Source organism: Passer montanus, unplaced genomic scaffold (assembly GCF_014805655.1).
Source record: "Passer montanus isolate IOZ18808 unplaced genomic scaffold, ASM1480565v1 scaffold39, whole genome shotgun sequence".
In the NCBI taxonomy this organism is placed as follows: domain Eukaryota; kingdom Metazoa; phylum Chordata; class Aves; order Passeriformes; family Passeridae; genus Passer; species Passer montanus.
The window spans coordinates 5754672-5768242 of NW_024368707.1; the positions used below are offsets into that span (position 1 = coordinate 5754672).

Sequence of the window (13571 nt, forward strand, 5' to 3'; positions counted from 1 at the left end):
TCAGTAGATTTGTGCTTTTTTGAGAAAACACAGGGTAACATGTTATGTTTTCACATAGCAGCTATGTTGCCAAATTGTTCTGAGGCCAGGTTTGGATAGCAAAATTTAAAATATATACTCAAAACTATGCATTGAACAGCTGTTTCATGGTTTCAGTCATAACAAATTAGAGGCCCAATACTGTAATACAAAAATGCATCATATTACACAACAAGAAAAAAAAAAGTATTTTAAAATGTGTGCAAGTTCAGGCAGCATAAACAGTCTACACTATCAATCAGAATTTTCTTGTTACAGTTATAACGTAGATATGGGAATTACATGGTTTTCTATTTGGAAGTTTTCAAATTAGAGTTTTGAGACATCTTTCAGAGTTCTGTTCGGGTCTTTCCTTTGACCTTTGTTATATTAGATTTCCAGTCATATCTTAGAGCAGTGAAGAACATGCACCCATTCAGTTGCAGTAAGTAATTTGGTTCTTGGAAACCACACCACCTCTTTCCTGCCCAGACACATGTCAGCTTCGAGCAAGGACCCAATGCAATGATTTAGGATACTTTTCCTTCTGTCACAATAAACTCTGGGCATTATTCCAGCAAATCAGAAATAGAGCTAGTAATGTCAGTGTTGAGATTATATCATTAAACAGTACATGAGCAGGAAGAGAAGAGAGACTGCAGATTGCAGAAAAACAAGGACGATTAATCACAGAGTCCCTGTCTACTGAAGCGCAACAAATGAGAACAGCTGGTCTCCAATAAGTCTACATGATTTTAATTGATGGAAGCTGTTAAGGAAAAAAGCATGCATACAAAGAAAAAGCATACACATGTAAAATTATTTTTTCTTTGAAGTCAATTTCAGTATTTCAGTCTTATCCAGATTTTAGCGTGTCATTCAAAATAACTTGATTGATATTGATATAAAATTGGGTTTAAACTTATTTTAGTAAGAATGTATGATAAACACAGATTTGTGTATGCTGCAGCTAGCAGAGGGTGAAATACTAACATATCTTTAGTTTACTTTTCTAACAGCTCTGTGAAAGTCAAGCTGTTACACAAAAGACAAGTTTCAACCTTTCATCTTTGAGCTAGGTCCCAATTTAATTTTTTAGAACTATGAGATTGAAAACCAAAAATTGCATTTTTGTTTTATGTATTCAGTGTTGGGTGAAGGGATGAGAGAAACTCTACCCTTAGGTGTTAGGGATTTTTTTAATGCAGATGCTACAAAATAAATGAAATAAATACATAAAAACCTTTTTCTTTTGAGAACATCATCCTCCTGTTCCAGCCTTTGTTATTTGGCTTTCTTTCATTGCTAAGAGACTTAGTGGTTCTTACTGTGCTCTGCACTGCCCATCACTGTCACTGTGTTTGGTATTACAGCCCCATTTTTACTTAACCTTCAAAGAAATTTATGAAGGACAAGTGAGGCATTACAAATATGAAATAGTGATTTCACAAGCCAGTAGACAAGAGAAAAATCATGTACATTGTCTTTCCCCTGAAGATGAGAGCAAGAGTCTGTTTTCCACCCCTGTTTCATTAATTTGCTCACCTCACTGATTTTGTGGAACTTTTATTCTCATTTTTGTTGTGTAATGACCTTGAGTCAGCATCAGAAGCAAATTAGAAGTCAATGAAAAGTATGCTGGTTTCTTCCAGCATCTTTTTCTATTTAAGGAATAGAAACCTTATCTCTTTCTCTTGGGACCAAGTGTTCATGTTACACCTGTTCGATCCATGGCATTATTGTTGTGTAATACTAAAGATCTAGGCAGGGAGAAAGTGTCACAGTCAGTGATCCTGCTCCTACAGGTAGGACACTCCAATGAATTTGCAGTCAAAACCATACAAGGGAGTTGATAAAAGAGCGTGTCTCTTTGCTGTGCATTTGTCCTAGAGGAAGGAAGGTAATTTTCTGTCATTCTGAAAATGAAACAAATTATCCGTAGCACAGGCTACAAAAGCTGTACATCCCCTTGCACACCGGGATTTCAAGAGTGACTTCTAAGTTGTTCTTGAGCTTCAGTAATGCCCATGACTTGCTGCAGTGCTACTGCAGATAGCCTTGGAGTTATTGAGGATGGGAATATCAGTGCCTGTGTCTTACAGGAAGTCATATTGCAGTTGTCTGTGTGTGTTATGGCGTGCTGGACAGGCCAGGGTGGCCTTCTGTGGAGTTGTAAATAAAAGAAAGAAATCAAAGAAATAAAACTGGGAAAAACCAAAGGTCCTATGGCATGACTTTGACTGTTCTTGTAAAGAGTTCATAATAAGCTCATGAGATTTTATCTAAATACATAAATTAACTCTTCATTCAAGGGAAATCTCTGGGTTTACTAATTTAATCAAATGGAATGCATCTAATGTATTTCCTAACATGCTTTTTCTGATTTGTTCTAGGTTCTTTTGAGTTAAATGCTTGTAAATAATTTATGTTGACACCCATTACAAATGTTCATACACCCATTACAAATGTTGCTACACTGATGTCCTTTGTGGTTGACATGAGCATTTCTTAAAACAAGTGTTTTTTAAATGCTGTAAGCTATTAACTGCAGTTGTGGTTGCAAAGTCATTTTAAATACTAAGCTCACAAGTCAAGAATGGGCCTAACTTCAGGCTTTTAGGGTTATTTCCCCTGTCCAGAAGGTTTAAAAAGAAAGTTCTGGCTTTTAAAGAAACACAGGAACAGCCCACTTTTATTCTCAATTTTTTTAACAGAAGAGAAGGGAAAAAAGAGACAGAATGTACTATTAATAGTGCTTTACCTTGAACTGTGTATTTTCATTTTTAACACTTCAAAGGAATAATGATCAGTCCCAATTTCTAAAAAACAGAATGCTTCAGAATGTGCCAATAGATCCAATGAAAAAAAGGAACAAACCCAAAATATCTTGAGAAAGAAATAGTTTTCCATGCTGCATTTCTTAAAACTTTACGGTTTGGGTTTGGGGATTTTTTTTGCTTCTTGTATCCCTGTTTCTTATTCTTGTAAGTTTCTTATATATAATATTTCAGGTAAGGGACACCATGAAAAATGCTCGTCTCTTAAACACTTTGAAAGCAGCAGTGGACCACCAGCCAGATGACATATCTAAATAATTTGATGGAAAATAGCTGTATAAGCTTATTTTTTTGCTTTGTCAAAATAACTGTGTTATACATCTCAGCACTATTTAAGCCTCTTGGCCTTAAATGAAACTCTAAAGTGACAATGTTTTCTTAACATTTCTTCTACACAGAATTTGCAGAAATTGAAGTGGGGGTGGAGGAGAGGAAGATGTCTTAATTATATGTAGGATGTTCACAAATAGCTAGAAGTATACTTTTCTTAGGATAATTTGTATTGAAATTATAGTTTAGAGGTGGAATCCTGATTTGTTGTACCTCAGCATTTGTGGAGAATCTCCCATCACTGAAAATCTTTAAATCAAGAGGTATCTTATAGTAATTTGTTCTAGCTCAAGTGGTAGTTAATTTGAAGAAATCAGATTAAATCAGTATTAAAGAGAAGAGAGGAACCTCTGAGGTTCATTTCTTACATTCCAATCCTCAAATTAAAATTTTGCTGTTGTACAAGCAGCAGTGACTGTGATGAATACTTGTATCTAAACCAGTGTAAAACAGAGATAAATAAAACTGCTCTCTGGACTGATTGGGTAAGATGAATAGTCTGAGATGCCAAAACTTGAAAGGAACATTGGGAAGTGGAAGTCTTCTTAGGTAACTGTTACCACTGCCTTGACTCCATTTTTCATTCATGTTTCTTTGTAAGGAACATGTATTAGATTGCATCTTGTAAAGCAGTTCATTTTACTGTCTTCTTTAAAACATTGATCTCTACAGATATTAGGTGTGTATAAGCTCAAGTAATGTCTTCAGGTGATTCTACTGTCTGCAGGTATTGGGTGTTCAGTCAGGAAATGGACAGTGGTTTGTCAGCTAAATTATTCCTTTTTTCACAGTTTTTAATTGTAAATAGTTTGTGACTTTCATTATTAACTTAGAATTTATTGGTAGAGATGATTCACTGAGTAGTTATAAACAGAATTGTCACATTCAGCTCTGTATTTGGTAAAAAAATACAATTAAGTTTTAGTTCTTACATTTCTCATTAGATAGACCCTCTTCATCTACCCAGTACTGTCATCACCTTTATTTGCAGTGGATGCACTATAGTCTTAAAACAACAAATATTTGAGCAGTCTGTATAAGACTCTGGAAAAAAATCCAGAGACAGAATTGTTAATGCGGTGTTTTTGAGAATATAATTTGCCTTAATATTCCTCTTGTGTCCCGATATTCTTAAATAACAGAGTGGGGTTTATCCCATATTATGCTGTCACCAGGATGCAATGAAATTTATGTTCAGTGTGGTTTTAGCTCTACTTCGCTTTCTTCTATGTAAGTAATTAAAACATAAGACAAATCAACTGATTTTAATTCAAAATAAAAGTTGACTGTTGCTAGCAGAAAATATATGTGAAAGAGAAGATTTTTCTCATTTTAAATCAAAACTGAACACATTTTTTAAAAAACATGGCTTTGAGAGTATCAATCTCAAAGCCATGTTTGGTTCATTCACCTTCTGCTAGGATCTGTGTGTGCAGGACTCCTAGAAAACTTTGAAATTGTCCTATATGGTATTTGGAGAATCTAGTGTGAATAGGAGAAAGACTCATGTTGTGATTAGTATCACCAAGACCCTGAAAGGAAGGAACTCTCCAGAAGTATTGAACTGCTCTCTATTTCATTTGACTCTTAGTCAGCCAGTTGGTAATTTAAAGTATTTCCTGTGCTCTTGCATCGGCCCTACAGATTTCACATACTCTGCAAGTTAAAATGAGAGTTGAAGTTAAACATTGGAACTCTCAATAATGGAATTCATCTTGGGTTTCTGCCTTCCTAGGGCTTCCTGGTATATGACATCACCCCCTGTAGCAGAGGAAATGTTGTTATTACTATGCACAGACCCAGTTCACATCTATCTGGGGAGCTGCACAGCCATCTGCTGAAAACACATCATGTGGATGGCAGACTGCATGAATTGCTGCTATTGTGCATGTTTATTGTTACATGTCTTACAGTGCTGATGAGCTCCAAATTTATATATAGAGCAGGAAGAAGATTAAATACCTCCAGAGGCCAAATAGCTCATAGTTTACATCCTTTGCTAGATCTGCTGGAAAAAACTAATTTCTTTCATTGTTAGTAGCTTTAACCTGTGCTTCTGTTTGGGCACTTCAGGTCAGCTACAAAGTAGTTCACCTGAATATCTGTCCAAATCTTCCGGTGTCCATTTTGTGACTTAAAGCAATAGTCTCAGCTTGATTATCCTCTACTAAACTGATGGAAAAGTAACCTTACACTTTCTGAGAATACTGGCTAGCCAGAAGCTACTTCAGTCCACTTTCAATCGCTGATGAAGGAAGGAGCACTAGATGAGTCTGGTAGTACTTTTGTTAAAAATTACAAAATATTAAGGGACTATGAGGGAAGAAAATAAATTGTGTGGAAATAATCTGTGCTTGCTGATGGAGGGAGAAGAGGACTGATACAAAGTCATGAAGCCCCCTCAGCAGTTGTAGTTTTTTTGTTGGAGTGAAGGAATCCTGCAGAAATCAATAAGGAAGGGAAGGGCTTATGCAGTGGTTTTCCCCTTTTGTGAATATCCACTGAAGGCTGCACAAGCCACAGATTCCTCTCTAGAGGAATCCTTTCAAAGAGCTGCTTTGAAAGAGGACCTGACATAACATCAGCTAGTCATTGGCAAGTACCAGGGATGCTGCCCAGTCTATCAGGTGGCAGAGCCCAGAGAACAGCTCTTGGGAATGACCAGCTCAAGGAAATAGCATAAATTAGTGGAAGGTACTGGAAGCACCAGAGGATGCTAGAGAAAGTCCTTGGAGTCAGGAAAAAAAGCCATAATCACAGCAGTGAAAAGGTAGGCTTCTGATAGACTTAACTATCTTAAGAAGGTGATCAACTTTCCCAGCAGCTGGAATTCTGTCATAGAATTCATCCCTGCTGGGTCAACTCACTGGCAATTGGGTGGATGGCAGTGGCAGTCCCTTAGGAGTCGCTGAGAGCAGAAGGCTGGGCCAGGACCATGACTGGTGTGTCTTACTGGGCTTGCTTCTTGTCAGCTACTCATGTTCCCAGTTAATGCTCCTTCATGTTTTACCTCCCTCTTTTCCTGTAAATTTGTGAGATTTCCATATTGCCTGCAAACCTGGACTTTGTAGATTATTTTGGTAGGATTCTGAAAGGGAGTTCAAGCTAATGAGATTTTTTTCTGTAGGAACTTATAGAAACAGAACTCTGGCAGTCAGTGCAGGGCATAAGGAATACACAGTTTCTATACTTGTTCATATTTAAGATTATCTGTATAAAGGGAAAAGCCATCATGTAAATTTAACTGCAGTTTTGATGTCTATGAATGCACGACTAAATAATTAAATTGGAATAACTGTTTCTCATTTTGACAAAAATGCAATTTACTTTCCAACCTTCAGCAGGTCTCCCCACTCACCACCAGCAATAGTGTTCCAGGAAACTTTTCATGCTAAAAATAGAAAAACAAAAATAACAAAGCAGAGTTAGAAAGAAGCATTCTCAAAATTATCTTTTCTTTTTCATAGACAAATACAATTAACATAATAAAGATGATTTTAAGTAATCTGAGAGTTTTTACTAATACTGTAGAGGTTATAGCATTCTGAATTATTTTAACATTGTAGTATTCTACTAATATGCAGAGTTTCTGGCCATGGTTGTTAAACTCTGGAGTGCTGAGATTTTCTGAAAAATATACCTTTTCAAGATTTGCTAGTCAGAATATATTCCTTTCCAAAATAAAGTTCAATGTCTTGACAGTGCCTCTTTCAACTATTCCATTATATCTGTTATATTACTTACATAATTTATGTAAATAATATGTTTAATTACTTACATGAGGTATGTTTTAGGATCTTAGCAAAGTAGCTTTCCTTACTAAATTCTGATCTAAGTGGCTCAGTTAGTACCTCTTGATTTTTAAAATATTACTGTATCCTACAGGATATTCTATATCCTGTTTTGTCATTTGGAAAAAAATGATACAATGTTTCAGACAGTTCAGGCAGAATATAAACACCTTTTTTGGAATCAATTAATCAATTTCTTGTAATGAGCAATAAGATTCATGTTGTGGTTTGCTGCTAAGAACGTACAATATCCACATTTCTGGCTGACTTTCTGTTAAGTGATCAACAGTGAGAAAATCCTCAAGTTTCCGTTTAATTTTGTTGCATGTTATCTCAATCAGATTGACAATCTGATTAAACTTTGTCAGAAGCACTTCATACTGACATAATTCAGTACAACCCCTAACTTCTTAAGAAGAAAAATAGCCTTTCTTTCTTTCTGGCTTATTGACTCATTTTTGTAATGGCATCAAAAGACATCTTAATTTGCTTGTGGGATATGTGACTAATAGAGTCATATAATAGAATACCTTTCATCCCCAGTGAAAACTACAGTATGAGACTTCATTGTTTTCTCTTGAAGAAATCGTTATATAATTTCAGTACTTACTGAGATGGAAGATGTTCATTAAAAATCTGAGTCTTGCTTCAAAGCTTCCAAGCCTCAAAGTCAAGTTAATATTTTCTGTAGAAGTGAAAAGCCAATAATATATAAAGCAGTTTGAAATTAATTTGCATAATGTAAAATAAAACTACTTCAGAGAAGTGCAGAGTTTTAAAAGAATATGAAATCATATGGCTTTGTTTGGTGAAGCCTGGCAATATATTGTATTAAAATGCCTAGTAATCCCCATGCTCTAATAGGTTTGTTACATAGCTGGATTGTCTTTAAGGAGTTCTATTTTCTTATAAGCACACACATTGTGAAAGGTTTCATAATGACATTTATACATTTCATAATTTGACATTTCATAATGTTTAATAACAGTTTGGGTAAACAATAAACTTTCATAGGGTAGTTTGTGAAAGAAAGAACATGCAGGATACTTTCTTACCTGACTGTCCCATAAATTTGGCAGAACAAAATGAAATTATTTAAGAGGAAGTAGCTGGGCTTAAGAAAACAGGCATGGCTGTGGTGCTTTTTTTCTCCCATCCTTCAGCAATACCTAATTATCTTTTCATCCTTCATATTGTACATCCAGCCCTAGTAGTGACTGGTAGTAGTATCTGGGATTTCAGATAGACAGATATTAAGTCTAAGATTTGAGTAGCTTTTGGCCTAACTACTTTTTAGTAGTTAATACATTGGTCTGATTTTTCTTTTGCTGTAGGACCTTGTGCTTAAAGCATTATGTTCTTGAAATTTTAAACCTAAGGCAGGCAGACAGAGGACATGAAACATCTGAGAATGCAGACACCCACTTTGTCTGTTGATTGTTGTGGCAGTGTGTCCTAGCGATTATGAGGAGGGAGTAAATCTTGAAAAGGTTGAAAAGCAGCCCAAAGCAGCCTCAAACAGTGTGTGAGGTGATGTTGAAACTTTATTCATAATCAAGATGTTAAATTCGTTCTTGCACGTGGGAGATCAAGTTTTCTGCAGTACCCTGTAGTGGCTTGTGCTTGGATTTAAGAGAGGACTGAAAAATAGCATTGTCCTCGGTGGACTTGAACCTGCTTAGTCTGGTGACACTACTGCAAGGATTTGGAGTAGCTGTGTTCAAGTCAAGTAGGGCTCACTTTGGAACTTAGGATTTTTTTGTCAGTGACTAGACAGCTACATTTTCAACACTTTCAAATCAAAATTATCTTCTCTTCCTTTAATTTGATAGTTTACAGCAAACAAGTGTTTGGTTATCTTCAACATGAAGTGTTTAAGAGGGTTTATTAGCTAGGGAAGTTTTTTATGGGCTGGGACCTAACAAAGCACCATATGCTTTGCAGTTCAAGAAAGAAGAGTAGAGATAGTACAGAAATGAAAGAAATGAAACAACAACAAAAAATGGACTAAATATGAATTTAACGAGAAGTGTAGGAAATGATGCACCAGAAGAGAAAGCAAAAGAGAGGTTTTTAGTTTAAAGGAAAAGGATGAGGAAAGATGTGAAAAAAAAACCTTTCCATTTGAAGCTATAAAGCCAAAAGGGCAAATGGTCCCTTACACCTGTTATGAGCAGAAGAATAAAGCTCATGGCTTGAACTCTGTCAAAGATTATGTATGTGGCATATACCTTCTGCAGTTGTTTCTGTTGGATCTTCTGTTGGTCCAACAGACCCACAATATCAGTATTATGTTGCTGCCTGAAGGCATTTTCAGTTATGCATTCCAACATTCTCAAAGCAATTCTCTTGAAAAAGCTGGTGCTCTTTCCACTAAAGGCTCCAGAATTATTGCCAAAATTAGACAACTGATGGTAAAATTCAGCCCCGTATGAACAGAGCAAAGACTATCTCATATTTAGGTCTCACTTTAATCAACAAAACAAGATTTCTGTGAAGGGTGAGCCTTATTCTGGGTTCCAAGATTCCACAATAATTTTCTCCATAAATTACAATGTGAAGACTCCATATATCAAATGTATTCAATCCAGTGTGATGCATAACTGCAAAAAAAGTAATCTTCCTCACTTGAATGAATCTAGCATTAAATGTAATGACAGTTTATTAGATACTTGGAAAACTACAGAATTATGCAAATACTGAGAATAATGTGTTTGGAAGCTTTTTGTTTGTTGAGAGTACTTTACAGGGAACCATTACATACAGTATATTTCATTTGTATAATTATTGAACAATTCCTTAAAGAGTAGCAAGTGCTCTACTCAGAGGACTTTACTTGACTGAGAGAGCCAAATTACTGAAAGATTGCCAACACCCCTCTCACTCCTTTATAATAAATTCAGAAAAATTGCCATAAGAATGAAATGTTTTAATACGCATGGTTTTAAATACTGTATGTACTTTTGTGGTGGTTGAAGGTGCTAAGGAAAAGAAAAAATCAAGTTTGTATATAAAAGCCAGAAATAGCCTGTTTGTGGAACTGGGTGATAAATATAATAATTTATGATATACCAAGAAAAATACCTGGGGTTTTTTGTCAAAATTTACAAGTCTATACCATAAGGTTGGATTAAGTTTCAATTTCTGTAGGTAGCATGCATTCACTTACGTTTTAGTAGCAAATGTTTTCTCATCTCATATAGATTTAGTTTTGTTTTAGTGTATATAATATCTATATCATATAAAAGTAACCTAAACATACTCATTTGTCATCTGTGAAAACTTTTATGTATTATCATAAGAAATTGTCATGACATCTTTCCAAGCTAATGCAGCACTTCGTAATGAGTGTAGGGTTCAATGTGTGTGTGGTAGTTCAGTTGTGATAAATGCTCTTATCTAAGGCCTTGCTCTTCCAGATGGCAAATAAATGAATGTTTTCTTCTGTGAATTATGGTATTATATTTCTGTTGTGCAAAACACTCATCCCACTGATGTCCATGAAACTCTGTTTGACTGGATAATGTGCTTATTCTGAGAAAGGATATAAGAAAGCTTTACTTGAGAGTCTTGAAGGCTGTCAAAGTGCAATTTACATACTCATGGAGATAGATAGACTTAGTTCAGTGCTCAGGTGATACTTCTCTTTTGTCCTGCCCTTGATATCAACAGGCAGGATGGCCCTGTTTTGTTTCATGCTCTTTTTTATTATTTTCCTGGAGATGACCCGCAGAACCTGCACATTCTTCAGAATGCCTTTTGGGCAGGCTTTTCTCTAGTTATAAAATGGAAAGAATAATTCTTTCAGCTGCAAAAGTGTTAAAAAATATTGTTAATGTGGTATTCAGTCGCTTTTATTTTGTTGTTTTTTGTTTTTTCTTTTCTTTTCCAGGATTACTTACTGCCATCTACCTTTCCAGAGTAAATGGCTTTATGTTGGAACAGAGAGAGGAAATACACACATTGTAAATATTGAGTCCTTCATTCTTTCTGGATATGTTATCATGTGGAACAAGGCAATAGAACTGTAAGTGCAGATTTTTTTTCATTTGTATGTGTGGTCATTTTCATAGCTGTCTTAAATTTAATTTTTAAGAATTATTTGGTTTCTCAAATATTACAGTGAATGCATTTCATTTCAGTGAATGCATTTGCAGTATTAACTGGTTTTTTACAGGACATTTGGAGGAGTCAGATTTATGTTAGAGACCGTGCAATTATATTCATATAAAAGGAAAAAAAAATGGTACTGTTTAACTATGAAATTCCATGAAATAGAGAAAGTCTTTCATCACTAAAATTCAGATTTTGCTATTTTTATGAAGAAAGCTTGATCACTATGTCCTCCATCCTGTGAAGAGAATAATGGAGGATATTTGCCCTAAGACTCTACAGAGAACTTTTCTTCACTGAACTGTGGAATCATTTAGATGAGAAGGGACACATCATTTAGATGAGGAGGTCTCTAGACCAAGCCTCCTGCTCAACCCAGTGAGAATCTGAAAGTTAATTCAAACATGATCAAAACATGATGAAGTGGTGGGAAAGATAATGAGGGCCTATTAAATGATGGATTTTAACAAGCTAAGCAAGATGCCTGTATTGTGGATATGAAATGGAAAGAGACATACAAAAATCTGGGATACGTCTATGCTTGCATTATTATCCTGCAAGTAAAAGCCTTGACAGAAAGGAAAAACTCTTTCTCTGCTATATCCTCTGTGAAGTTCCAGCAAGAGGAACTTCTATGGGAGAGCTCAAAGTACTTCTTGCAGTTTCTGAGACATTTGCTTCATGTTGGGAGGGACCTGTAACCTCTGGTAGTAAACTGAATTACACCAATCTCAGTGAACCAAGAGAACAGCAACTACGAACAGGGTTACAGGCCTGCAGTGTAAGCTCAAAATTTCAATCCCTTCCTCTCCCTCTATTATTATTATTATACTAATCACTCTGTCCCCCAGGTTGAACTGATGCCTCATTTTCTTTCTCCCTCTCTGCCCTCACCAGACTTCATAGGCATAGTTGTAAAAATCGAAGTTTACCTTCAAAGGACATAAAACTAAGATTCAAATAGTAATCAGGATTCAGTCTGCTGGTAAATCTTTCATCCAGTTCTCAATTTTGGAATGTTTGGTTTTTCTGTCCCTGTGGGACTGTTTGGCTCTGTTTAGTAGTTTTGGCTGCAAAAAAGTATTGTTGGAAAACATGGTTTCCACCAGAGTATTATCATTTTGATGAGTTATTCAGGTGGGAAATATCCTAACTGTTTTCTGTTTCTCTCTTTGTTTTGATGACATTGACATATTGGAGGGCTTTTTGAATCCTGTGTTTTCAAATGTCTATGTTTGCTACATTGAGTAGATAACGTCTTTAAGTTTTTGGAAAAACAGCATATTTTAGTTTTGTGTGCACTTGTAATTTTCTTTCCTCCAGAAATTAGGATCTTTCTATTCTGTAGGGAAATAGATCCAAAAGTTTTTATGGACTGGAAGCCTTCCACCAAGTTTCACTTTCTAATTATTTCAAAATTCTTCTGGATAAATGTCTTAAAATTATTTTAGTAGCCACAACAAACATTTTTCATGAAAGTAGAGTACAATGATGCCCCTCTTTCTATGTGGAAAATAAGGGCTGCTTTCTAACAAACTTCACAACTGATTTGTTGACATAGGCTAGATGCTGTGCAATATGCTCCCTCTCTAGAACCTTCAAGGAAGCAAGCAGCCCCTCCTAGCTATCCTCTTTGTATTTTCTATGCAGGAAAGTATCTAGATTTTCCAATTTTTGTCTTTCCATAAGTTGTAAAAGGTAATGACAGGATAATAAAGATAGACTGTGTCACCTGTGCTTCCTGGTTACCAAAATGGGTTCTTTTTCTAAACAGCAGGTTTGCCATGTACTGTTTTGTTGACAGATGAGCACAGGTATTCATTCATTACTGCTTCTAGTTCTACCAGTCGTACAGTGATAAATTGGTCAATGTAAGCAGTGTGCTTCTCTACAGCTCCATCCTTTCCATCAACCTTATCATGTACTCCTTGAAATGGAGCAGAGGAAGTTGTCCTTGTAAATATTTTGCAGGTGAACAGGGGATCCTATGTGTCTCCAGATTAATTTCTCTGTATTAGAGGAAGAGGCTGGTGGGAATAATGGTGATGTTTGCCACAGCAGCCACTTTTATAAATGCTACAGTCCATATGAAGTTGAAATTGGGTGACTCAGTAAAGTAATTTAAATGCTCTCTGGTAATAAACTCTGATGTCTGTTCCAGTACTGTTGCTTTCCTGCACTTAAAATGGAATGTAGATTAGCTTTTAAAGGAAATGTTATTACCTTTAAATGTACTTCATGAGGATGAGCTTATGATTGTAGACTTTCCTTTAGAATAGTACTGAGAAAAATTTTTGAAAGAACAGTTTTATTTTGGGCCATGGGTGTGTTCTGATTTTATTATATTTTTAATCTCCACATTATTTACACATAATTTTTGCATATTTTTAACATTTTAGTATTATAGAATCATAAAGTAATTCATTTTGTAAGGCTTCTGTAGAATTTTCAAGACCAACTTCCTGCTTACAGTAAAATCAGA

General features: G+C 35.6%; 1 protein-coding gene across 9 annotated transcripts in view; it reads left to right on the forward strand.

Annotated features, from left to right (window-relative positions):
• STXBP5L (syntaxin binding protein 5 like) overlaps nt 1–13571 on the forward strand; it is a 189269-nt gene that overhangs the window by 79940 nt on the left and 95758 nt on the right. For all 9 annotated transcript variants that reach the window (XM_039717752.1, XM_039717751.1, XM_039717758.1 and 6 more), the window contains exon 5: nt 10869–11003. In XM_039717752.1, coding sequence (XP_039573686.1) covers nt 10869–11003 — 135 coding nt within the window. The remainder of the gene's footprint in view (nt 1–10868; nt 11004–13571) is intronic.